The 24,497-nt window shown below is 47.3% G+C and overlaps 1 protein-coding gene across 2 annotated transcripts in view; it reads right to left on the bottom strand.

The window, feature by feature from the left end:
• Nucleotides 1–1,021: 1,021 nt before the first annotated feature.
• The window catches only part of JCAD (junctional cadherin 5 associated), a 79,572-nt gene continuing 56,096 nt past the window's right edge, over nucleotides 1,022–24,497 (bottom strand). For both annotated transcript variants that reach the window (XM_070601836.1, XM_070601835.1), the window contains exons 3-4: nucleotides 10,545–14,320; nucleotides 1,022–5,827 (exon numbers count right to left, since the gene is read on the bottom strand). In XM_070601836.1, coding sequence (XP_070457937.1) covers nucleotides 5,793–5,827; nucleotides 10,545–14,320 — 3,811 coding nt within the window. In that variant the 3' untranslated portion in view covers nucleotides 1,022–5,792. The remainder of the gene's footprint in view (nucleotides 5,828–10,544; nucleotides 14,321–24,497) is intronic.

Genomic DNA, 24,497 nt, shown 5'->3' on the forward strand with positions numbered 1-24,497 from the left:
AGTTATATAACCTTAAATTTGGAAGAAACCAGCTAATTTAGTTCAACCTCTCTTCTCCACTTACACAGTGTTCCAGAGGGTAAGGGAGGTGGCCTCGGTCACAGCTGGTTAACGCAGGCCAGGCCAGGAGTGGGTCCCCCGATTCCTGGGTTGTGTATGTCATCTTACAGAATTTGGTCAAGGGACTTCTTTTTCAGCTATATTTTAAAATGTGGATTCAATTATTAACCAATTGGGAACAGCTCTTACTTTAAAACCCGCCTCTTAACATGATCTGAGATTTCAGACTACGGAGGGGGCCCTGGAACACTGGAGCTTTGAGACCCACGCCTGGAGCCAAGGCCGGCTCGAGGACAAGAGTCCACGAAAGCTAATGGGGAGAGGGAAGGGGCTTAAGTTGGAAAAAAGGACCAAATTTTTTAAAACTCAGAAACAACAAAGCTTCTAAGTTTGTTGGGCTCCTAGCAACAAGTGGAGAGCATGATGGAGCAATAAATTTGCACCTGCTTCCAGAGCCAGGAAGTAAAGACCTAAGAGGCCAAGGCCTGGACTTCAAACCTACAGGCTGCCAGACAAGCACTTTCTGTTCCCCGTAGGGTAGGGGTCGACCTTCGTTTCCACACATTGAACACCCAGGCGTGCCGGGGGCGTTTTCAGATACGTGACTCTTACCTTCAAGGAGTGAGAAAGGCAGATGGGGAAACAGAAGCCAGAGAAGGGACGTGTGCAAGGCCACACGGTTACTGATGGAGCCAAAAACTCAAACCTGGTCCCCAAACTGACCCTCTCGGCCTCTTTTCACCATGTCAGCAAGCCTTTGCAGGAGGGGCAAAGACGAGCTTTACCGCCCAGGAAACCCTCGGTGGAGACCAAGGGTGCTGGCATGCCTGGGGCCGCCTGTCCCTGAATTACCAATACCATCTGAGCTGCGCCGTGCGCAGCCTGCAGCCTGTGGGACGGGCCTTTAAAGCTTACAGGGCAGCTCTTGCACCAGCAGCCAAAGACAACGGACACAGGCACCTTCATGCAAAATCTTTATTTGGAACATGTGTTACTGAGCAGGCCAACCATCCTGAAATAGCAGTCTTTACATTGAGCAGAGAAACACGAGTGCTCCTTGAGGACATTCATGTGTGCTTTGCTGGTATTACTGTTCTTCCCTCATCCCTAAGCTCTCTGTACTGCCCCACCTGGAAGCCGTGACCTGAAGCTGGCAATCGGCCATTAGTAGTTGTGTCTTTTCCTGGGACCTCTCTACCTGCCTTATGTATTAATGGTGCCCAAAGAAATGACGAGCAGATACAAAGTTTCTGTAGGGGTTACAGGGCCTTATCTTCACCAAATTTTAGAAGTTGTGTGTATGTGTGTGTGTGTGTGTGTGTGAGACGCTTCTGCTCAGCTTTCCTGACCGGCCCGAGTGTGAGGGCTCGAATTTCAGCTGACCCAGGTGGAGAGTGCTTCGCTGGTTTTAATAATCTGTAGGTTACTGCCGTTCTCCCTGGCCAGGACATACGGTTTTCATTTCTAATTTCTGCCATATGCTTCTCAACGTGAACTTGCCTGTCTTCCCCCATGCTCCCTGACAGCGAGCGTCACACATCTGGGCCTGCTGCAAGGCTGGGCGAAGGGAGCTGCGGGAGGGAAGTCTGCTCTGTGGCTGAGCTGTGAGCCCCGCAGGCCCGGCTTCCACATGGGAAGGGAAAATCTCACAGGGAGCGCCTGCTCCTCACCCCATCAGGCCAATGGGACCAATGGAACCAATGGCTCGACTATCTGGACCTGCTTTTGCAGTCAAGTTTCAGTCAGTGAGCAGAGGCCATGGAACAAGGCCCTCCCTGTCCTCTGCAGTAAACAACCGTGACAGGGGCTCTCAAAGCCACACCAGGGAACCTGCAGAGACTCCGCCCGCCTCCCCACACGCAGAGAACCCCAAGGGCTGTTTCCACGGGCAGTTTGCGAGACTATATCGACCTTTTCTAGGGGCCTCCATCTGAATTACGGTCTTAGCCACTCCTTTTTTCTTAACAAAACAGGCAGGCTGGGGACCATTCTTTCTATAGTTATTTTATAATCTCTCTCTTCTTAGCTTGGTGGGTCCAAGTGGACCCACCACTTGCAAAAGACCTCCCACCATGCAGACTCATAAAGGTCACTTGGAAAGTGTCTCTTAAATCCTGTCCTGAGTAGCAACTCTCCTCCCACCAACAGATGTACAGAATCTGCAGTTAAAAACAAAACGAAAGAAATGCAAAACTCCCCCAGGCCTGCAATAGCTTCAGCTTAGAAACACTCTCGACCCTCACTCCATCCCTTAAGCTTCACCTCCCTGCACAGATGGATCTGGCAGAACAATGATCCAAACATCCAAGTAATGGCTTGCGAGAACTCAGAAAATTGGAAGTGTTTCTAAGCTCAGATATTTACATAGGGAGAACTCTGCTGCGCTGGTCACTGTCCAAGAGATGCTAACCTGACAACAGTGTATTATTTAATCATTTTAAACAAACAAAAACAGAGCCAAACACACAAAGATAATCTTTGGGGGCCACAGATGAAATGGTGGGTTAGTCTTATCTTTGGTCAGTCCTTTCTGCCCAGAGCTGGGGAGGAGCTGTGTCAACAGTGGATCAGCATTTTTTCTCAGAAGCCCTAACCCAGCCGCTATCAGAGCAAGTCGTTTTGCTGTTGCAAAAAGAGGGAAGGGTCTAGTTTCAGAGTTATTTGAGTTTAAACAGTTGAACTCCCATTAGCAACAACCTTTCACCAATAGTCAAATGGGATAGAAAAAGTTCTTAGAATTTTCAGATGAACCACATCCTTAACCTACAATTTTAGTAAGAAAATCAGGACCTCAGAGAGTAAATACATTTTTTAAGGAACTTTTAAAAAAGAAATCCAAATAGTTATGAACAACACGGAAAAGAGTTCTGAAGGTGAAATCCGGGGCTACTGTGTCTTTACAGAGGAATTTTCTGGGGTGTGCAGAAACAGAAGATTGAAAATGATCACAGAGATATTTGGTCTTCAAGCATTCAGAAATTTTCTTCAAAGAAAGATAATTAGAGCTATATTACCATAATTTTTCCCCTTCTCTTGCAAATTAAGAAATACAAATACATTTCATATGTAATTCCTCAAGTAATTTTTTAGTCCAAATAATCAAAATTAGAACTTTTAATTTTATAAGCCCCAAATTATTAAACACCAACAGTAAGTCATATGTATCAGAAAAACAATGACAAACACAAAATATGAAAAGCTTTTTTCCAGCCACAAGTAATAACAGAGTTGTGTATTTATGAGAAATAGAATTAATAAAAGGATAATCAGCAGTAAGTTCAAAACCTCTGGGGAAAGCTATTTTTGATTAAAGACTGTATTATTTATCTCAGAATATACAAATTTAAAAGTCAAATTTTCAGTTACCTTTCTCTTTCCCCATCCCCAGAAGATTTATACACAGGCTGGAATCCAGAAATTAAGGATAAAAGTATAACTATTGATAATTTCAACTAAATTCAGAATGGTTTCAGAAAGATATGATACAACGATTTAGAATAAAACAAAACAGAAGAGCATCATATTTTGGTTTCTGATATACATAAGGTGCAGTAATTTTCTGTCTCTAGGGTCCTTCTCTTTCTCTTGAGAAATAAGCTAAAATTTAACTCTTTTGATTAAAAGAAGTCTTTAGATGGAATCAACAAAATTTGAGGCAGCCAGAACAGAGTTCCTACATGCGTATACATATGTATGTATGTGTCTCTAGGTTGTCTAGGCGTCTATGTACATACACGTGACCTCCTTTCACATGCATTTCAAGAGGGGAGCACAGTCGCTCAGTTCTACCAGGTGACCCAGTGACTCACCAGCCCTAACAGAGCGATTCACCTCTTCCCCACTGGACTTCCCCCGGGAGAAACATTCTCAGCCATCTCGAGCAGAGCCCTGGCCCATCTCGCGGTGCTGTGAAAACGAGAGCTGCTCTAAATTTTCACAAGAGCCAAGATCTGGAGAGCAGCGCCTCAGTCAAGAGGCAGGACCAAGAAGGCAGAGCAGCGTATCTGAAAAGACTTCAGAATTCCTTAGGGTCTGTTTGTTTATTACAGTCCAAATACATGAAGTTCTTATGAAATAAAATCATATGGTACAGATAAAAACAGGCCATGAAAGCCCAGTCAGAGTCATTTTCGGGCCAAACTGCAGACCACCCAATAGTTCACATTTTAGGAATTTGCAATGTCTAAAAATAGATAAGGTGGGTCCCCCCTCCAAAAAAACCCAAAAAACAGAGAGAGAGAGAGAGAGAGAGGTAAAAAAGAAAGAATAAAAAGGGAGAGAGGGAAAAAAGAGACAAGAAACCATTCAGGACATGTTAGCTAGTAAGAATGCCTCACTCTGAAAGAAGGGACAAATGCATAAAAAATGCACACACTTTGTGCAGGTTAATGCAACAGTAAACACAGTAGAATACGCAGGCCTCATACTGCTTCTGTAATGGCATATATGTAGTATCTCTAGCACTTTTAAAAATATGCAGAGACAAATTAAGGATCATTCTAGATAAAAATACATATTTCTTTAAAGGGGCGGGCGGGAGGAGGGAAGTCTGGTCTCAGGGCAGATCCCCACAGACACATAAAGATGAAACTGTTTTTTGGTAATTCTAGTGGATATGGCAGCAAAAATTCTTGTAAGGGTGTTGGCTGGTTTTAAGATGGTTATTTTCAATTACAACCTTACAGCTACATTTGTAAAAAATCTTTGTGAAAAGTTAATTTTATTAACCCTGTAAAATGTCTATATTGACATCTCTTTCTAAGATAAAACAAAAGTAGCAGAGTTGTGACTGGGTGAGGGCCACAGGCTTTAAAGCAAATGGGAACCTGCTCTGGGTTCCTCTCACACAAAGGGATACAGACTCTTAAATAAAATACTTCCTTAAAAATCTGCCACCTAACAATTGTTTACATCATAGAAAAATAGCATTTTTGTAAAAAGAAATATAGTTACTTTGTTAAAATGGTCTATTTTAAACCAGCAATTATTTTTCATATAAACACTCTCTAAACATCCATACAGAAAATAAAAATAGATAATACTGAGTGCAAAGCAGACAATAGCATGTTTGCAAACTATCCAAGTATTTCATTGCCAGATAAATAATACTCTCAGTACATTATAGTACAAGTTTTAATCTTTTAGGAACTTTAAAAGATATTGCTTTTATTCTCCGACGGCAAGTTACTTATAAGTAAAGTTACTCCCAGCAACAGAAGGCCAAACTGATTAGCAATGGATCACAACTATTCATTCACAGCCCCCTCAACTCCAAGTGCGGGAACACGAGGCGATGGCCTACGCCCCAAACTCCTTAACCCGAGCAGGACCACAGGCCGTGGAGAGGCCAAGGGGAATTTATGACATTCACAGTCCTTCCAAAATCATTCACTCTATCATCCACGTTTAAATTTTCACTTAACCAGATTAACACCAAACTATTTATCAGCCTGGCTAAATCCATCATGAAAGAGAGTCTATGGGACTCTTTGCTAAATACAGGTATTAACTCTTCATGCTACAAAAACAGATGGTTTCAACAGACTACTGCTTTATTTCCACAAAGCGAGTCTGCAGGGATGACGAGCCTCCTGGCGGCAGTGGTAAAAGATGTAACGGCGCACTAAAAGCCAGCAGCGTACAGCTTATACACAGGCAGGCTGGGCCGACGGCTTCACCAGAGATCACTCAGTCAGCAAACTACGGGCGTCCCACCCGTCACTGGCATCTAATCACACCCGCTCCACTCTGCTAGGGTCATACGAATCTGTGAAAAAGAGAACAAGAAAATCAGTGACACATTCAACAGCTCTGTTTTCTGTTTAACACTCAGAGCATAAATAAATATGTTCAGGGAGCCAAATCCACCAGTGGATAAAAGTTAATTTTTAGACATTTCAACAATCTTGTTTTCACTAAGGAGTGAAAAGCTATCATCAAAAGTCTGTTTTAAAAGAACATACTTAACTTTAGACCCAACACTTGTAAACCAGCAGTGGCGTGCCTGGCTGATGCTGACTATTTCTTTTTTGCTAAATTATACCTCTAACGAAAACTTGGTTTAGGGTGCACATCTTTGTAATCCAGTGCTGTCCCCAGCAGACTGGAGGACCCTGGGACCCTGACTGCCTGGCTGGCAATGAGAGGCCTTCTGTCTCTGACGGCCATGAGCCAGCAGGCGGGCCCAGGGCGGGACACACGCCTGTTAGAACAAATCTTCTCCACACACAAGTGGGTACGAGTCTGGGCCAGCACACTGCTCCATTCTATAGCCCAAGCTGGAAAATCCCAAACTGGGCCCAGAAGATCTGGGCTTCCGAAACAGGACACCGTACAAAGGAACAGTCCTAAACTGCCTTTAGGGCTGCAGTTTGGTGATGCTAAATCTGACTGCCTCGGGCTGCACAGATCTCTGGGATCCAGGCAGACCGGAAGCTCACACCTGTGCCTCCTATGGTCAGAATTTCCTGCCACAGCAGCTCAAAGGTTTCCTAACCTTTTAAGAGAAAACACATACGAAATCTGGAAGGATGGTACAATTTGATAGTTATAGAACAATATCTTCTCAAATCCATCTGGACAGCTGTGCACTATGAATGCCACATGGATTTCGATTTCCCTAGCAGCAAAATGTTTTCCCAAGTCATCCTCACACCTTCCCCCCTCAGCTGGGGCAGATTTACCGTACGATGCTACAACTGTGACAACTAAGGGTTTAGAGCACTGTGCGCGAGGCGTCACAAACCAGACAGGAGAGTCTGCACTCTGGAGAAGGAGCTCCTCCTCAAACAGGAGTCACTGCCAAGTGCCCACCTGGCTAAGAGCCGGTGGAGGCCCCGTGAGTCAGCTGCCTTTTCACAGCGACCCTCAACAACACTGCAGGGTGACAGCACAGGACGGTCACAGCAGAGCGCCACACTTCTGTGCTCCATCAGCCTCACTGTGTGCTGATTTTGAGAGAGCGAGCCTGTGAGCAAAGACGTCTTTTCTCCACTGAGAATGCGGCGGGTGGTCACTAACAGATGACACTCTGGAAAGGGCACCCTCGGCTTTGCAGAGGCCTGTGAGAAGGGGACCATCTATCGAGCCTTACGTTGCACATACACTGGGCCCCGACCAGCTGCCCGCAGGGCCAGGGACATGGCGACAGCTCCACAGAACGGGCCTGCCCCCCACAGCCCCACTGATGCAGCCAAGGGTCCACAGACAGGGAGCAGGGGAAAGAATTCTGTCGAACAATGGGCCCCTTCTTCAGATCGTGGAGGGTCTACGTCCAACAAAAATAGAAAGTGAGCCACATACACTATTTTAACTTTTCTAGTAGCCATGTTAAACCAAATAAAAGGAAACAGGTGAAGTTGATGTATTTTATTTTACCAAATATATCCAAAATATTATCTTTTCAGCAGGTAATTAATACAAAAATTATTGAGAAATTTTAGATTGCTTTTTTTGTTCTGAGTCTTGGAACTCTGGTGTGTGTTTTACACTTAGAGCACATCTCAGTTTGGACAGGCCACATTTCAAGTGCTCAGCAGCCACCTGTGGCAAGGGGCTACGATGTAGGCCAGCACAGGTCTAGAGGACAGAGAGGTTCCCCTGAGTATCTGGAATCCTGGTTCCCAGGGCAGTATTTCAGGGGAAGACAACTTATTAGGGCCACCCTGGGGGGGTTCATGTATTAACACCCTCAAAAGCTACCCGGCCTTGAAGACGCGTGAACGTCTAGCCTTCTACTGGCATTATTTCGCATCACCAACCTTCCCAGATTTCCCCCAGGGTGAGTCTGGAGCAGACAATCTCTCCTCATTCTCCTCTTGTACTTGGATTAAGAGAGCATGCAACGGAGGGTGATGGACCCAGCAGGTTCTGAATGCTATCAGTGCTGGGAATTGCAATTCTGAATTGTAATCCATCCATCGGAGATGGGGTTCTGTCACCTGAATTAGTTTTGAGCTGCTGATTTCTGAGTCAGAGCCCCAAAAGACCACTGAAGAGATGTTAGCTGAAATTAGCATCTTTAATCTGAAGACACTTTATGATATGATGGGTACTACAATACAAGACAGATAAGGAAGTTCTGGAGGGGTGTGTGTGCATGTTGTGGCGGGGGGGCAATGTTACAGGTCGACATGGTATAATCTTGTTTTAAAATTCCAGAACAAAATCTGAATTTAAGTGGGCTGTGAATTTGTGCAATGAAGTGAGCAATGAAGTGGTTCTGGCACACGGGGGTGACAGAGTCAGGGGTCTTGGGGGGGTTGATGCTTCTTGTGATCAAAATGATCAAATACACTGAAAGGAAAACAAATCCAAATGCACATCAGTGACACAGCACAAGCCTTTGTTCTAATTTGTGAAGCAATGAGTGGAGGAAAAGCGAACACACGTCAAAAGTCTTACTACCTCAATCATACGGCTTCTCAACAGGACTGGCTTTGCTACTGAGGTCTGGTGACCGTCACACAGCAGGCCAACGGGGGCTGACCTGAGCCGCAGAATGTGGAGAAGCCGTCCCTGCTGTCCTCCAGCCAAGTACTTACGAATGCCGGAGGCAGCTGTCTGTCACAGTGAGCAACTCTGCCTGCAGAGTTTGGGTCACTGTATTGTGTATTAATAAATGCATCAGACGGAGAGGAGAAAAAAATAACTAAAATTTCTACTTGTCAGTAACGATGGTTAAAAACATAATAAAGTCATAGGGAGCTATCTTTAATGGCTGGCTAAAATTAAAACTGGCATTATCTAGGTGTTTTCAGATGCCTAACCAACCCCACTCGCACGGCAAACGATCAAGCTGAAAACTGAGGGAGTGCTTTATTGACCTAGAAATCTTATGTTATAAAATACCCCCTGAAGTATGTGGCCACGGCTGAGACTAAGAAATCTTTACAAACTGGTGTTTTATTACATCAATATTTGTCTTATTTTAAAACCCTTACAATTCTCAGGAAGAGGCAGGACTGATAAAATCATCCTAATTTTATAGATAAGGAACACACTCTAACTAGCACTCGACAGTGAGCGGTATCTTCTGGGGAGCAGGGGAAGGAGGAGCAATCATGGTGACGCCTGACAAAGCCGCAGCTCAGAGACTGGCCGCAGCGCATCTCCCAGCACCGCGGGAAAGGCAAAGCTCGGTGTTGTCAGTCCGCTTTTCCTCAGCGAAGACCACGCCTGCCAACCAGACGACCAGAGAGGGCGGTATGGATCATTTCAGTACCGTATTCTGCATAAGGAACAGGGCAACACCCGCCAACACTCCTAAGAATCACACTGCTTTGTGGGAAAATTTAAAGAGTGCCAAGTGGATTTTTTTAACAAAAATTTCTAGATTTTTCTAGTTGAAACAAGTGGTCTTTTCCATCTACTTTTAAATCCTTAGATCTCAAAATAGAACACAGAGAAGTGGGGGGCGGGGGGACCACCCTGTTGGGGCGCCCCGTGAGATGGAAGGGCCTGACTCGGGACGCCGGCCTGGGCCGAGCTGTAGCACTCAGTGCAGGGCCCGGCTCCTCCTGTCTGTGCGCAGGTCTGGATTAACAATGTAAGGCCCCTCCAGTCTGCAGGTTATGATGGGGACCAGTGACATCTTCGTCAGCCCTTCTTCTAACCAATTCCAGGACAGGCCCTGAAGAAAACACCTGACACAAGAGATGCTGAGCACTCTCTCGGCCCGTCTGTGTCAGGGCAATGACGGTGGGACTGTGCTTGGGGAGGCCACCATCCCTGTCACCGGGAACCGGAGAAGGCTCTGAACACATGCTCAGGGGAGAGGATGGAGAGACCCGGAGGCCTGCAGAACGCTGTGGCCAAAACGTGTCACCTGGAATGGAGCAATCCGAATTCAAGGGACTTTAAGAAACAGAGCTTGGTGGGTGAACTTGTTAGGGTGGGCTGTTCAGAAAGTGTTAATGCTGCCTACGAAACCTTTTAAAGTTATTAAATGGTGTGGTACTAAAAACATAAAAATGGGGGCAAAAGATTTTGGAATGTGAAAATATTAAGACACGGCATCATAGGATGATAGTTTATCGAATCAATACGGTACGTCTTTTCTTATTAGGCTAGCAAAGAGCGATGAGGGTTATTTGGGTGAAGTCCTACTATTTTAGGAGGAGAGAGCAGAGTACAAATGCCCCAGTCTCCCACAGGCTTATGGAGGGACTGCCGGGCTGGGAGACTTTACTCAGTTCCCTCTTCACGGTGAAGGCCCAAAGTCGTTCACCAAGATAACATCATATAGCTGTTTGCATAGACCATTTCTATAGATATAATCATTTAAAACGCACCGTAAGATCTTAATTTTCAAGGAAAGTTTCCAGATAACTCTTTGCAAAACAAAGAATCTTTTGGTACAATAATTCACAGGGTCAAGTGTATCTTCTGAATACACAGATTTTCATTTTTCACCAAGCTGGTATTTTCTGTGCTCTAAGGACGCCAAATTAATACCAAGCGCCTGCCCGCGCCTGCCTCCTCACCTGGGCACCAGAAGTCCTGGTCCACGTCCTGCTCCCTCTGTGCTGCTGGACACCCGTTTTCTTCCAGTGAGGGGACGCCCTTGGAGACAGACAGCGAGGGCTCCGCCTTCCGCGCCATGTCCCCAGCGTTCAGGGTCACCAGGCCTCCTGGCTGTGCCCCAAGGCCCCTCTCGGCCTTCAGCTCCTCGGCATCCTCCACCGAGTCACCGCTCCGGGAGCTCAGGAGCCTCATCCGAGACACGGAACTCACCTCCTTCATCCTCATCAAGCGGTCGGTGTCCGCTCTCCTGGGCGGGGAGGCCAGTTTCTCCTGTAAACTCTCAATCACTTTGGACGTGCTGCGGAGCCTCTTTTCTGAGCCGGCCACACTTGGGGTCCTTTCTATAACATGGAACAAGGTGGACCTGAAGGGTGGCTTTGTGGCCACGTCCTCGTGAGTGAAGGACGTGAACTCCTGGGGGCTGGGCCGAGGCTCTGGGCCGGGGGCATTGCTGGGGAGGGCCCCATCTACACCTGAGTGCTCAGGAGCCCGGGAGGCCCGCCGGGCACTGTCCCTTTCCCCTACAAAGAGAGGGCTTTTGGTCCAGCCGCACTTTCTCCTGCCATAAAAGGCATCAGTGGATACCGTGGGGCCATCCGCCCGTGCTGGACTGGACACGGACTCCTCCCCAGGGGATGCTGGCCTGTGGGCACCTTCGTCAGGCTTGGGAGGCAGGCTCTGTCCCGTTCCCCTGGCGCTGGGCAGCAGGGACTCCACGGCCACTTCGATGCCTAGGATCCTTGCGGCCCTCGCTTGAAGGGATTCATTGGGGGGGATTTCTATTGCACTTGCTTCCCCTAAAGCCCCCTCTAACTCATCAGCACTCTGCCCTTGCGCCAGGGTCAGCCCCACAGACCTCAGGTCTGGTGCCGAGAGTCCGCGGGGTTTGCTAGCGAGGGACAGCGAGACCACTGCTCCCCTCTCCTCCCGACTCTCAGCCTCTGGAGGGACAGCTTTGCTCAGCCCCACAGGATTTAAAACACTGGAGAGTTTCTGACTTTCCTGGGGCTCCCTCAGTTCAGCTGGATCACATGGGGACGCTGGTTTTGTGTCACTTAATCTGGAAGATGTTCGTTTCGCAGGACCTGGGCTGAGTGCTAGCTCGTCGATTCTGTTCTTGAGCTCCTGGTTTCCCTTCTCTGTCATCAAGCTTCCATCTGCTGACAGCAACGCCTCCCCTCTGCTGACGCCCACCTGCAGGGGCCCCAGGGATGGCGGGCGGGCACACAGGTGGCCGCGCTTCCCTTCCTCACTCCAGCGCTCAGACGCACTCTTAACCCCTCCCGACCTCAGCACGGGGTCCTCCCTGGAGGACCTCCTTGGTGGTTCCTCAACTCTCATTTCCCAGCTGTCTTCACGGAAGGCGGAACTCCCGGGAGCAGCACCGGCGGGGCCTGCCGGCAGCCATTCTGGATCACTGTGCTCGCTGCTGCTGCCGCTGCTGCTGCCGCTGCTGCTGTGGCCACTCTCCTCCTCCTCCTCCTGAAGCTCCTTGTTAAAGCTTTCTAACTGGCTGATCAGATCCCAGGGACGACGGCTAACCGGTTTCAAAAGAAACTGCCCAAAGAGCTGTTGACTGTTGCACGGGCCGGTGGTTTCCCCCTTCACCACCTCGCCCCTGGGCTGGTCCCCGCAGGGCTGACTCGGGCCCGCTCTGGGCAGGGGTGCCTGGTTTAGGGACGAGGATGTCCTTGAGAAAGCACTGTTGCTGGATGGGCTGAGGGACACCTGAGCTTTTGGGGGCCGAGCATTTGGCCTCTGGTTCTGGTCACTGGGAGCTAATGCCAGGTGCCCCTGAGGTTTGGAGAGTACAGCAGGGTCTACACACTTTGGAGTCAGCACTGCATCAGGTGGGCCCCCCAGCTTCTCTGCAGGGAGGGGCTGCAGGCTTCTGGATTCTTCGGCGAAGCTGGTTTGTGTCTGCTGATCTCTGTACTGGTGCCCTGGCCACAAGCCAGAATCCTTGAGTTCTCTGTGTTTTGTGGGGTGAATGAACCTGAGGTCATTTGTTTGTTTGTCGTCTTCTGGTCCCCCCAGACCTTGTTTTCGAAGCTCTGTTCTCCCAGGCACGCTTCCTGTGAGAGCCTGCAGCTCCAGGTCTGTGGAAGACGTGCTCAGCGGACTTTGTTCCTGCAGAGCTGCGCTCTTATCGAGCCCATTCTTTTTATCAGCACTCTGTTTTAAGTCATTGTTGTTCGTATCTATATCTGGCAGATGGGATTCTGATTTAACTGGGATGGAAACCAAACAAAATATTGTTTCGCTCATTTTTTTCTTTGAACTTTTCTTGGTCTGAATCCCAGTTTCAAACATTTTGAGCTTGGTCCGGGCGTCGCAGGTGCTCTCGCCCTGAGGGTCTTGGAAGGAAACCTGGCCTTCTGCATATCTGTGCTGGTCGCCTTGCACGTCCGGCCGCTGTCCTCTTGCAGTACAGTGGTCTCTTGGGTCATGAAAGCCACCATTTTCTCCATCCCTGGGGAGCTGGCCCCATAGCAACCGGGGGCTGGGATCAGCAAAGTGGAGGCCTCTCTCTCCCCCAGGCAGGGGTTTCAGGCTCTGTGGATTGAAGTTGGCACCACCATGTCGCGTGTTCCCACGAGCCGGCTCTGGGGGAGTGACCGGACGGGAGCTGTACAACCTCTCATCAAGCTTTGTTTCTTCACAGAAACCCTGGGGCTGAGCTAGTTTAATATGTCGGATCCGTGGGTCATCAAAGGGAATATACAGAACAGAGCCATCCAAAGCAGCGGTGGGCCGGGGCTGTGGATGGAGTCCGCGAGGAGAGCGTGGGCTTGCACCATACTCATTCCCAGTCCCAAGGGAGCCCGAAGGAAGCTGACAACTGGCACCAGCCTTCTCGGTCAGGTGCTCCTGTTGACGGCGACCACCACACACAGGCCTGGGTGCTGCATCCTCCACGTAGGGGTTTGCGATGTGCTGGGGTGGCGACCTGTACGACGGTGGAGGCACATACACTGGCGGCTCCAAACCAGAGTCGGGCGCACAGAGCTCCTGCCTGGGGTCGTTAGTTTTGGTCAAGTGGGGAACACATAGGTCTGTCTGCTGGCTGTCTGGATAGTCACTGTTTTCCACGCCGCCCCGGGAGTGTTGGTGAGAATCATAAGACGGAGGCTTGAGGGGCCTCCCAAACTTAGGCCGCAGCAAAGGGACAGAGGAGCCACCCTTCTCAGAGTTCCTTGTGGGTTCCAAATGTGGTGCACAATTTGGAGGATAAGATGGCATTTTAGGAACACTTGGTAAATGTCTATCATTTAACGGAAGAGGAATTTCCATGCAACTCAGGCTCTCAGGGCAAAGAACTCTAGGCAATGACTGGGATTTCCCTTTGCTTTGGGAATTCAACACATGTTCTCCTTGCACGAATGGGTAGAGATCTTGAAACAATTTCTCCCCATCACCATCAGACATCTGCCTTCCTAATTTCCTTGGCTGGTTCCAGCTTTCGAGGCTGACATTCTGCCATTCGGCAGGACCCGCCATTCTCAGCTCTTCCCAAACTGCCTTCTTCATCACATTCTCGGTCCTTCTTCCAACTTCCCATGGGCCCTCCCTCACGTGGATGGGCAGACTGTGCGCTTGGGCCATTCCTCTGACCTCCAAGTCTTCTCGGTCCCTTGGCCCTAGCAAGCCACTGACCTCCTGTCTTCCCTGATAGGCGCGGTTGTGACCGGTCTGGGGCTGAGACGACCACGCTGGCACAGGTGGATGATAAAACCTACAAAACAGAGAGGCACGGATGTTACACCAAGGCAGGAAGCACACAGAAGCAGTGTGCACTTCTCTGCTTCTGTGACTGCTGTTCCAAGTCAGACTTAGGTCAGTATTTTTGAAAAATAGATTTCCAACCACAGTACTTGTCGACTTTAAAGAAAACATGTCCCAGTAACTATGGCTGGAAAACAGCCATGTGTGTTGCCCAGGAGTGGCAGCAACAGGCTACCCACAAGAACACTGGGACACTGGTTGTACTTGAGCGATGTCAAGGCCTTTATAACTTTGAAATGTCTAAGGGAATAAGGATAAATCCGAGAGCAGTGTTACCCAAGCATGCTTTTGGGCCACTGGGCATCCATTCCCAGCTCAGTCCAGACCACCGTGCAACCTCTGGGAGTGAGTCTAGGAAACCGCTTTTCACAACGCTGCTCTAGAGCAGTACTGCTTAAACTTGAGCACGTGCAGGAATCCTAAGAGAGCGGCTAACACACAGGCTGCTGGGTCCCGCTCCCCATTTCTGATTCTGCAGCTCTAGGTAGGGCTGCATCTATGCACTGCTAACACACGCCCCCAGGTGATGCTGATGCTGCCGGTTCCAGTACCCCACTTTGAGAACCATCACTGCCAACGGTTGTCAACCACAACCACACATTAGAATCTGGAGGGACTTCACAACTCCTGATGTCCAGACAGTATCCTAGCTCCATCATACTAGAACCATGGAGGCAGGAGGGGGACTAGGCATCAGCGTTTTTCCAGGTCCCCCAGCGTGAGGCTCAGACAGAACCACGGTTCCAGCAGTTCGCACACTCCCCTGATGTAAGAATCCCAGGAGCAGGTCTCTCCCCGTCAAAGCTCAGATTCAGTACGTCCGGGTTAGGGTCCAGGCATCTGTATTTTTAACAAACACCAGGGGAGTCTTACCTTCAGGAGATGCGGGAAATGCTGCTAGGGCCAACTCTGAGACTGACCAGAGGAGGGGGGCTCTGTTCATGCAGCAGAACTCTCTGCCAGGCAGGAACTGGTAGTCTGAAATACCAGCCTAGTTCCCTGTTGTCGTTCCCCACCTGGCCGCACAAGAGAATTTCCCTGGAGCTTTTAAAAAATACCAATGCCCAGGGCTCACTCCAAAATATGTGCATCTAATCAGTCAAGCGAGGAGCCCAATACCAGTAGATTTCAAAAGCTCCTCCCAGGATTCTCGAGTTTAGAACCCCTGTTCCAATGCAGCTGGAGAAAGACGCTGCACGTTGCTACACTGCGCAGAAATATTACGCTCCTGCCTGCAAACGACCAGAGACTAGGACTGTAGCACAGAAAAACCATTACCTGCAAGGAAGCTTGGGGCACTCAACTATTTTGATTAACTATGGGCTAAGCAGAAAACGTCTCACTCTAACACAGCTGCTTGTTTTTTTACATTATAAAAGTAATATATATTCATTGTTGAAAATTTGGAAAAATTTAGCAAAGTAAAAAAACCAATCTACCCAGAGGTGATTATTTTGATATACAGGCACACCCCAGGGATGTTGTGAGCTCGGTTCCAGACCACTGCCAAGAAGCAAATACCACAATAAAGTGAGTCACATGAATTGTTGGGTTTCCCAGTGCATATAAAAGCTATGTTTACACTACAGTGCAATCTATTCAGTGCACAAGAGCATCATATCTAAGGAAGCAATGTACGTACCTTAATTAAAAAATGCTTTAGTGCTAAAAAATGCTAACTATCATCTGAGCCTTCATCGAGTCGTAATCTTTTTGCTGGTGGAGGGTCTTATTAAAAAACTCACTGTCGGGGCCGGCCTGATGGCCTGGTGGTTAAGTTCACACACTCGGCTTCAGCAGCCTGGGGTTTACAGGTGCAGATCCCGGCACGGACCCAGCACCACTCATCAAGCCCCACTGTGGCAGAATCCCACATAAAATAGAGGAAGATGGGCACAGATGTTAGCTCAGGGACAATCTTCCTCACCAAAAACCCACAAAATCCACTGTCTGCGAAGTGCCGTCAAACAAGGCATGCTGTGTGTCCTCCAGGCTGTGTGTGAGGACGTGGACCTCCGAGGAGCCCCAGGGCTCCACCAGGAATCTGGTTTATATGCATGCTTCCAAGCACGTGCAGTACGGACAACAGCGGACACTCACATGGTGGCTGCCACATGCTTGGTCCATACGAAGTGCTTTCCCTGCACTGACTCATCCTTAGCCCTCTGAGGCAGGAACCACTGTCACTCCCACTTTACAGGGGAGGAAAGAGGCACACAAGTTACGAAACTTGCTTAACACTAACATTTATTAGACACTTACGCTGTGCCAGGCATGCCCAATGAATTATTTCATTTAAACTTTATAACCACTGTTATTTCTCCCTTTTACAGATAAGGGAATTGAGGCACAGAGAGGTTAAACAACTCTCTCAAGTCACACAGCTTGTAAGTGGTGAGGAAAGAATTCAAACCCAAGAACTGTGACCACAAAGCCCGCTCAGGTAGCCACTCTGTTTTCCTTCTCCCAATGTAATGAGACACTCCTCCAGTGCACCTTCGAACACACGAGCAACACTCTATCAAATGCACATGACCTATTTAATTGCTGTAACACTGGTGGACGTCTGTGGAGATTATATTCTAAAACACTGTGAGAAACACTATTGTCCGCAAACACTAAGCATGCCTTGGGCTATTTAGAATAAACGCTTAGAAAGGAATCAGCCCATCAAGGGCATTATGTTATCCATGTTGTCACACCTGACCTTCGACCTTCGCTCAACCATCCCAAGCTCCCCTCCCACCCACAGCGCGGAGGGGAGCTGGCCAGCTGAACCTTTCCCATTCCTGGGGTTACAAGTGATTTTTTTCCTAATTAGATAAATGAAAATAGCATCTCACTGGTTTTCACTTGCATTTCTTTGATTACTAGTAAGGTTTATTATTATTATTTTTTTGTGCTTAGGTGTTATTAAACCACATTTTGTGGAACAGAGCAACTGCTAGGGACTGGGCTTAAGGAAGACCATTCCCAACACACAGGTAGAGGCTGCCCGTTCTGCCTCTACCTGTATGTAAATAAAATTTATTATTATTGTTGTCATTTTAATTATTATTTTGGAATCACTTCTTTGCCTTAAAAAGTGAGGGTAGCTCTTCAAATCCTGCCTCCAGCCCCAACCCCCAATAACCTAAGCTCCACTTACAGCAAAGCTGAGTTATGGGTTGAAAAGGAAGAAAATATTTAAAACCAATCTGAAGTAAAGCATTTGCCACTGAGCAGCCTAAATGCTTCTGCACTCACGACTCACACACCATGCAGGCTGTCTTCACACTGGGCACGGGAGAAGGGCAATGTCTGTTGCTTTTACTGTCGTTGAAATGATGGTTTGAACATTTAGGTTTGAACGCTTGTTAACAGAGCACTTCTTGGGCCAGGTTCCCTAAGGACTCATCTCTGCTGGCCTCCTTAGCACCACTCTTACTCCTTACTGTCCTGGAAGCACATCCCTGGGGTGCCCGGCTTTACAGAGGAAACCACACTGTGGCTTTTGCTCATTTTCTCAATGGATGTTCCGGTTTCTCAGTAAACATGTGGTGTGCTCATATGCCACGAGGTGGCTGAGATCCCAAGGTACTATTTGTCTAGGTACGTGCCATGCGCATCATCAGAAGACAAATAAAGAATGACATAAACAGGACAAGGACATAAACAGACCATAACGACCTATAGGAGTAATGTGGTCAGTTTTCTTCTCCACCCAAAAACGTTATAGCATCACCTTAACCTAGTCAAAACTGCCATAGATAACTAACAGATAACTAATCAAACGCATTCCGGATTAAACTTTTTCCTATTTTCACAATATACCACAATCCTAATTTAAGGAAAACATGGCTCATCTGGGAAATTTTAAATGATCTATTTAAAAATATAGTCCACATGACATAGAAAACTATAAAGCATTTACTTAACAAAAATTATCTTGTATCTAGTATGCACCTGGCTCTGACAGGCACAAGTGGACCCCACATGGTGATAGTTCTGGCAAATTTCTCCTTCAGACAAGTTGTTAAGTGTGGATATTCTACCGGTTTTGATATAGGATGCCAATTATCAGCTAAAATGTGTGTTACCTCATATGGCCTCAAAGCCAAGAATATGTTTCCTAATGCCTTTGAGGAAATAAGATGAGGTTAAATTTTTCTTTTTAAAAAAATGAGACTAATAATTTACATTTTTAAAAAGTTAACAATGGGACATTTTACAAAAACATGCTGAACATATTAATAAAGGGTGGGAAAAAGATAAGGAGAGCAAAGTGGAATGTGATAGCCCAAAGAAAGTGTGTTGACAACTTCAACGAGACAGCAGGTCTTTATAGAGAATTCCTGCAGAACAGGATGGAGCCGAGGGAGAGGTGACACTTGCTAACAGCTCCACACCTCACTCCAGAAGAGAGACATGATGCCCACAGAACAAGTGATGAAAACTGTTCGGAAAATATTTGAAATACGAACATGTGAAAAACAACACATCTAAAGGAAAACTGACAAACCTATTTGCTGACTATATAAAAGCTAGTGACGAAAAAAATTAGGAGACATTTCTGGGAGTTCACATGACTCATTTTCAACCACAATAGAAAATACTGCCTTGCTTTTAAAAAGTAAAAGCCCACTTAGAATGGCAATATTTGAAATGACTTTTAACCACGGTTTCACACACTCCAAGATCACCCCAGTGGACCACGGTCCTTAGGAGCTGCACCAAGTTGTTACCATCTGGGCACCAACAGCTGAGCTCTGTGCCCGGTGGGGACGGGACAGATGTGTGGTTTAATAAAGATAACTAGTCAAGACTTACTGCCTAACTCATTGAACTGGGGGTTCCCTAGCAACAAAGACCTTGTAGTGACCCCTCCCTCCTCTGTGAACCTGGGCCCCTGAGGGCGAACCCCAAAGTGTAGTCAATTGTGCTTCCCTGGGGAGCTGTGGGCGCTGGGTGGGGGCTTCACTAAAGTGGTCCCCAGGTCCCGTGATTTCTTTCGGTTGGCAGGTCTGCCAGCCCAGTAGATGCTGGTGCTGCTGATCGACTTTCAACCCTGGTGTCACATTCTGGACAGGGGAAAGATGTATGACTTTGTTGTGACTCTTCCTTTGGAAGCCACTCCCTCATCCAGATGGGTCAGCTGTTCTTACCCAGATGCACAATCTGAGTATAAAGGCAGTGCATGCCACTTAAAGAACCTCACGCTCCTCGAAGGAGAAGCTCTCTTCTAGACTGGCAGAGGCGCTTTCGGCATCTCTTCAGAATGACTCACATCCACCAGCCCCAGTGTGAGCTGTCTGACATGTTTCTGTGATGGGGTCAGCCATCTACCGTTACAGAATTTGCTCTTAATGCTCTTTGGGCCTGGAAGGAAGCCTGCAATTTGTTCTTCAGTGCGCCTTACTACATTCAATACATTACCCTGTGTAAATAGCCCTCTGACACAGAGCAACAAATAAGCTAATTTTGGAAAGGGGAAATATGAGGTCAAGAGCAGATGAAGACTAAGGTATAGAGGTTAGCATGAATTAAACATCAGTCAAAAAAGACACAGCTGCTCTGGAAATATAACAGATAAACACTACTATTCAGCAACGTTCAATTTGAACAAATAATTCTAAGTGGCAGAGTTCTAACTAGAAAATACACAAATGCCTGGTCAGACTGCAAAGTTCTTTTATGCCTGCTTTTCACAATGTCATAATAAATGAACATAAGTGATAAATAATATAGATTCAGTTGAAATAAAGTACAAGGTAGACTATTTCAGGAGATCACTTTTTTGTTACTTTTCAAAACTACACAAACGTAATAATGGATCTCAAGAGGAAGCATAAATTACTAGATTTACAAATGACGCCAACTTTAGACATACGAACAGGACAGGAAAGCAATTCCAAGCACCCAGGGTCTCAGCGCACAGCGGCAGCTCAGTGGATTCACCTGGAAAAGCACCTGTGGCCGCATCCGGACGGAAGCCCCTCAGCCAGGGGCCCTTCACACAAAGGCTCGGAACGCCTGAGCACGGGGTCCAGGTCCTACAAAGATCAGCTCAGAATGGAAAAAGCACTTTGGAACCCATCCCCACTGCAATGCCAACTCGTTCTACCACAGGACCAGAATATTTAAAAAATTTCAACACAAGTTGAGCTTTTGTGGTTGCCAGCAATTTTCTGAATCATCTCTGGACTAGGAGACTTCTGCTTGTGCCAGGTCTAGTAAAGACCTTTTATAGACGCAAGGTAACTCGGAGCCCCCGCGCAAGAGGCCTGCCTCGGGGAGTGGTGTGCGGGCTTGCTGCATGCTTTTTACCAATTATTAAATGCACAGCTAGTGCTGATGCAAGACTGAGCCTTCTTAGAAACTGGTGGAAATTCCAGTAGCGTATCTTTCGAATGTACCAGGGACTAGGAAAACCATGACGGAAGAGTCCTTCTGAGCTTGTCTCCATGTGGACCACTGACAAATGCATACTTAGAACAGAAGCAGATGGGAGAAGTAGGAGGGAGGGAAGGGATAAAGCTGAAGGAAGGAGGGCACGGGGTCTGCACGGAGGGAGGACAGACAGGTGGCACCTGGTGGAGGGCTACCCGGGCAGGCCACTGGCTGTGTGCACTGAGTCATCCTCAACGAGAGAACTAGAACCGCTCCTGGTGAATCATCATCCGTAACGACAGCCTCCCCACAACTGCGCTTACGAGAGAAGAAAGCCTGTTTCATACACACGCATCTCTGACTCCTGTCAGTTATTTAAATTAGTCCACTTGCTATACTGATTGAAACGGCACGGACATATCGATGACTTTGAATTTAAAGGCAAGAAGATACTTCGGAGTCCTCTTTATCCCAGCAGCAGCCTCCCCAGAAGGCTGTGTGCTACCATTGTCACCCATGCAAGCATCCCAATGACAGATGACACTCTCTCTCTACATAAAACATCATTTTGTATACATCACGATGCTGGGGCAGCCTCGAGCCTCTGGAGAAGCCGACACTCAGGGAGGCTCCCATCAGAGGGAGCAGGAAGCCCTGCAGACCACCTGGAGTTGTAGTTCCCCAGAGGTAAAGCCTGGTTAAAGCAGGGGCAGATGCCCCCCTCCCTCCCAGATGCGGGGCCTTCCCTCCAACTGACTGGTAGCTGCACCTGCATTTACTGCAGGTTACTACCCACCCTCTGAGGAATTTCCTAGCTTTAGGAAGAAAGGGTTTAGATGGAAAAGAGTGGAATCCAGAGCTTGGGGGGGCCTGGTGAACCTGCAGCCGATCCCCAAAGATGACTGGGGCAGCTGCGCAGGATAAAGGGACCAGAGGTGGCTCAGGCTTCTTGCCACACTGACAGGGAGCAGCATGGCAAGGCTGCCAGGAGCGTGTGGGTGCCCCCATGGGCACTGGCCGGCAGCAGGGTTCAAGCGCCAACACCATTCTGTCTAAACGTATCTCTTCTGCCACACACAGCGCCTCTCTTTGCCTCTGAGTCTTCATTTCTATTGAGGGGATGGTAACAATTCCTTTCTTTCTGACTTTGTTGGGAGGAATTAATGAGATAATATATTTAAACTGTTTAGCAGAGTGTCTAACACAACAAACCCTTGTTTTTAGCTATTAATACTGTTATTAACCCAATTAAAATAAATTCTGTGGAGCAGATAATTTTGAAACTCCTTCCCCCTGCATCATCCAAGGAAGAAGGTGCAGGCACAGAGGAAAGAGGAGAGCTGCGTGTTTGTTTACGTGATGGCTATTTCAGAGCGGTATTGTCTGCTCTCAGCTGTAATCAATAGGCCTTCACCACAACAGGAAAGAGTGACAGAGCTGACTGTCATAACAAGGCTCTGCCCCTCCGGTGATGGCCGGTTTCTAAGGAAGAAGCTACACCCGTTTCCATGATGATGTAGAACAAACTGGTATTTAGTTTATTACACAAACCAGGCATGGCAAGCTAGGATCCATTCTCTCTCACATAAGTCCAATAGGCAAGGCAGACTATTTCAGTATTTTCTTATTAATAAGGATATTCTGATTTTCACCAAGTTAAAATATTTTCATTAGTACAGTCCATACATTGCCACTATCGACATGAAAAACAAACTACCCTAGTTTCTCACTTCCCTTTCATGTTCCTATCATCACTCCTCACTTTCATATACTCATTCTTCCACAGACACTTAGGGAATGTCCTCTGTGCCTCTGCCCCTCTGCTCTGTGGAAGCCAAGCTTAGAGCAGCAACGAGTCGGGGAGGCAGCCACCAGGGACGAGTAAGCCAGAGTGCCTGAGGGGCTATCAAGAACCCCTAGTCCCCTCTCTGCAGACAGATGAGGATGCTCCGTGCTTGGGAAGCTAACTGAAGCCCTCAGGGCCCACTGCTGGTGCAAGTCAGATGTCAACCAGACTCCAGTCTAGGCTCCTTGTGCTTCGTCAGGTACTCAGCGGTACAGTCGTCTCCGAAACTAAGCGACTGGACCTAAAGACCTTTTGGGTCTTTTTCAGAGCTGTGTTTCAGGTCCTCACCATCCAGTGCCTCTCACCTGGGTATTTCCTCGCTTGCTAACTAATCCAATTCTCTAGCTAAAGAAGAAACTCAACCCTAACACTCTCCTCTTGGTGATGACATGCTGCCGAGGCAGACAAGTGCCAGGCTGTGCTGCTGCTGAGGTCTTCCTGTTACTTCCAGAAGCGCCTGCTCACCACCGATCTTCCAGAGGCCTCATGTTCAAAGGGCCCAACCTGCTTCGGGGTAGGAGGAACTAGTGACAGGAAAGCAACCAACACACAGGAGCGCATGCAGGAGAGAGGCCCGGCATTCGGGCACTTCTGGAAGGTTACACAGCTATGAGCAAGAACAAAAACCTCAGAAGAAGGGTTTACGGAAAGACAATGGGGAAAACAGGAGCTCCGAATCTTCAGGTGTGTTCCTGAGCACGCCAGCTCGATCAATTCATGCTTTTCTTGTGAAGAGGTCAAAAACAACGCCTACCACTTAGGATACTGAGCAGCTAGAAGACAACTCATGTTTGTGAAAGCATAATTTTGTAAAGAGAAAGAGATACATAGAAACAGATGTTAAACTTGAAGCATGCCTTTTTTGGAAAACCATTATAAGCAGGATATGATTTGAGAGAAGCTTAGAAAGCCTCTGAAAGTTAACTGTTTACCATATCCAGTAGCACTATCTAGAATGGATGTTTACTGATCAAATAGAAACCTCCCAAGATGAGGGCCCAGCCTGCCACATCAGAGACGCTCCCCGCTCGCTAAGTCTCTAATCAGCTGGGACCGCTGCTGATGACAAGAGATAATTACAAGGTATTCTCATGGTTAACTAACAGAAATTTTTACCAGAATCCCTGGGACTAAGCAGAGAAGAACTCATTATAGTACGACTTTCAGATTCAAACCTCCGCTATGTTAAGGTATTTTACAGCTTCCTCTGATTATATTATTTCAAAGGAAACACATTAAGGAAACCGTGAATGCCTGATAACAGTCTTTTACATATTTTAATGGTAGCTAAGTATTATTTAGTTATGGCTACTTTCATTTTGAGCATGCAGTTCCCTCCATGTACCAACAGCCAGCTTTTCCCCTTCCCACTTCCTCTTTTTCCCCTTAATTATCGTGTGTGTGTGTGTGTGTGTGTGTGTGTGTGTGTTGGCAAGCAAGCCTTGGAACAAGACAGTACATGCAAAAAAGTTAAACTCAGTGCAAAATGATGAACTAAAAGAATATGCCTCACTATAATCTTTAAACACAGATGTAAATATAAGCTCTCAGAAGCATCCTTTTCATACTGCCAGAAGAGGACAGAGATGCCACATATAAGGTACACTCAGTATCAGTTTTTGGTTACATGGCAAAAATTAGGACATAGTAAAAATCTAGCATTAAATCATCTGATACAGAGAATGCTGACTGCAGTTTTATAGACATTCGTGGTTTTCCAGCTATGAACCTATGAACACTGCAGCAATATTTGACATGGCCTGTGAGGTTTTTTCTGGCTCATGTGAGTGACTTTCATGCAAAACCTGCAGCCAGTTTCATCATCACAATCTGTTAACTGAGACCATTCAGGAGTGGTTTAGCATCTAGATGAGCTCTCAGAGGAGTAAATGACTTAAGGGGAAATGCCAAG

The sequence above is a fragment of the Equus przewalskii genome, chromosome 30, assembly GCF_037783145.1.
Source record: "Equus przewalskii isolate Varuska chromosome 30, EquPr2, whole genome shotgun sequence".
NCBI classification, from domain to species: Eukaryota; Metazoa; Chordata; class Mammalia; order Perissodactyla; family Equidae; genus Equus; species Equus przewalskii.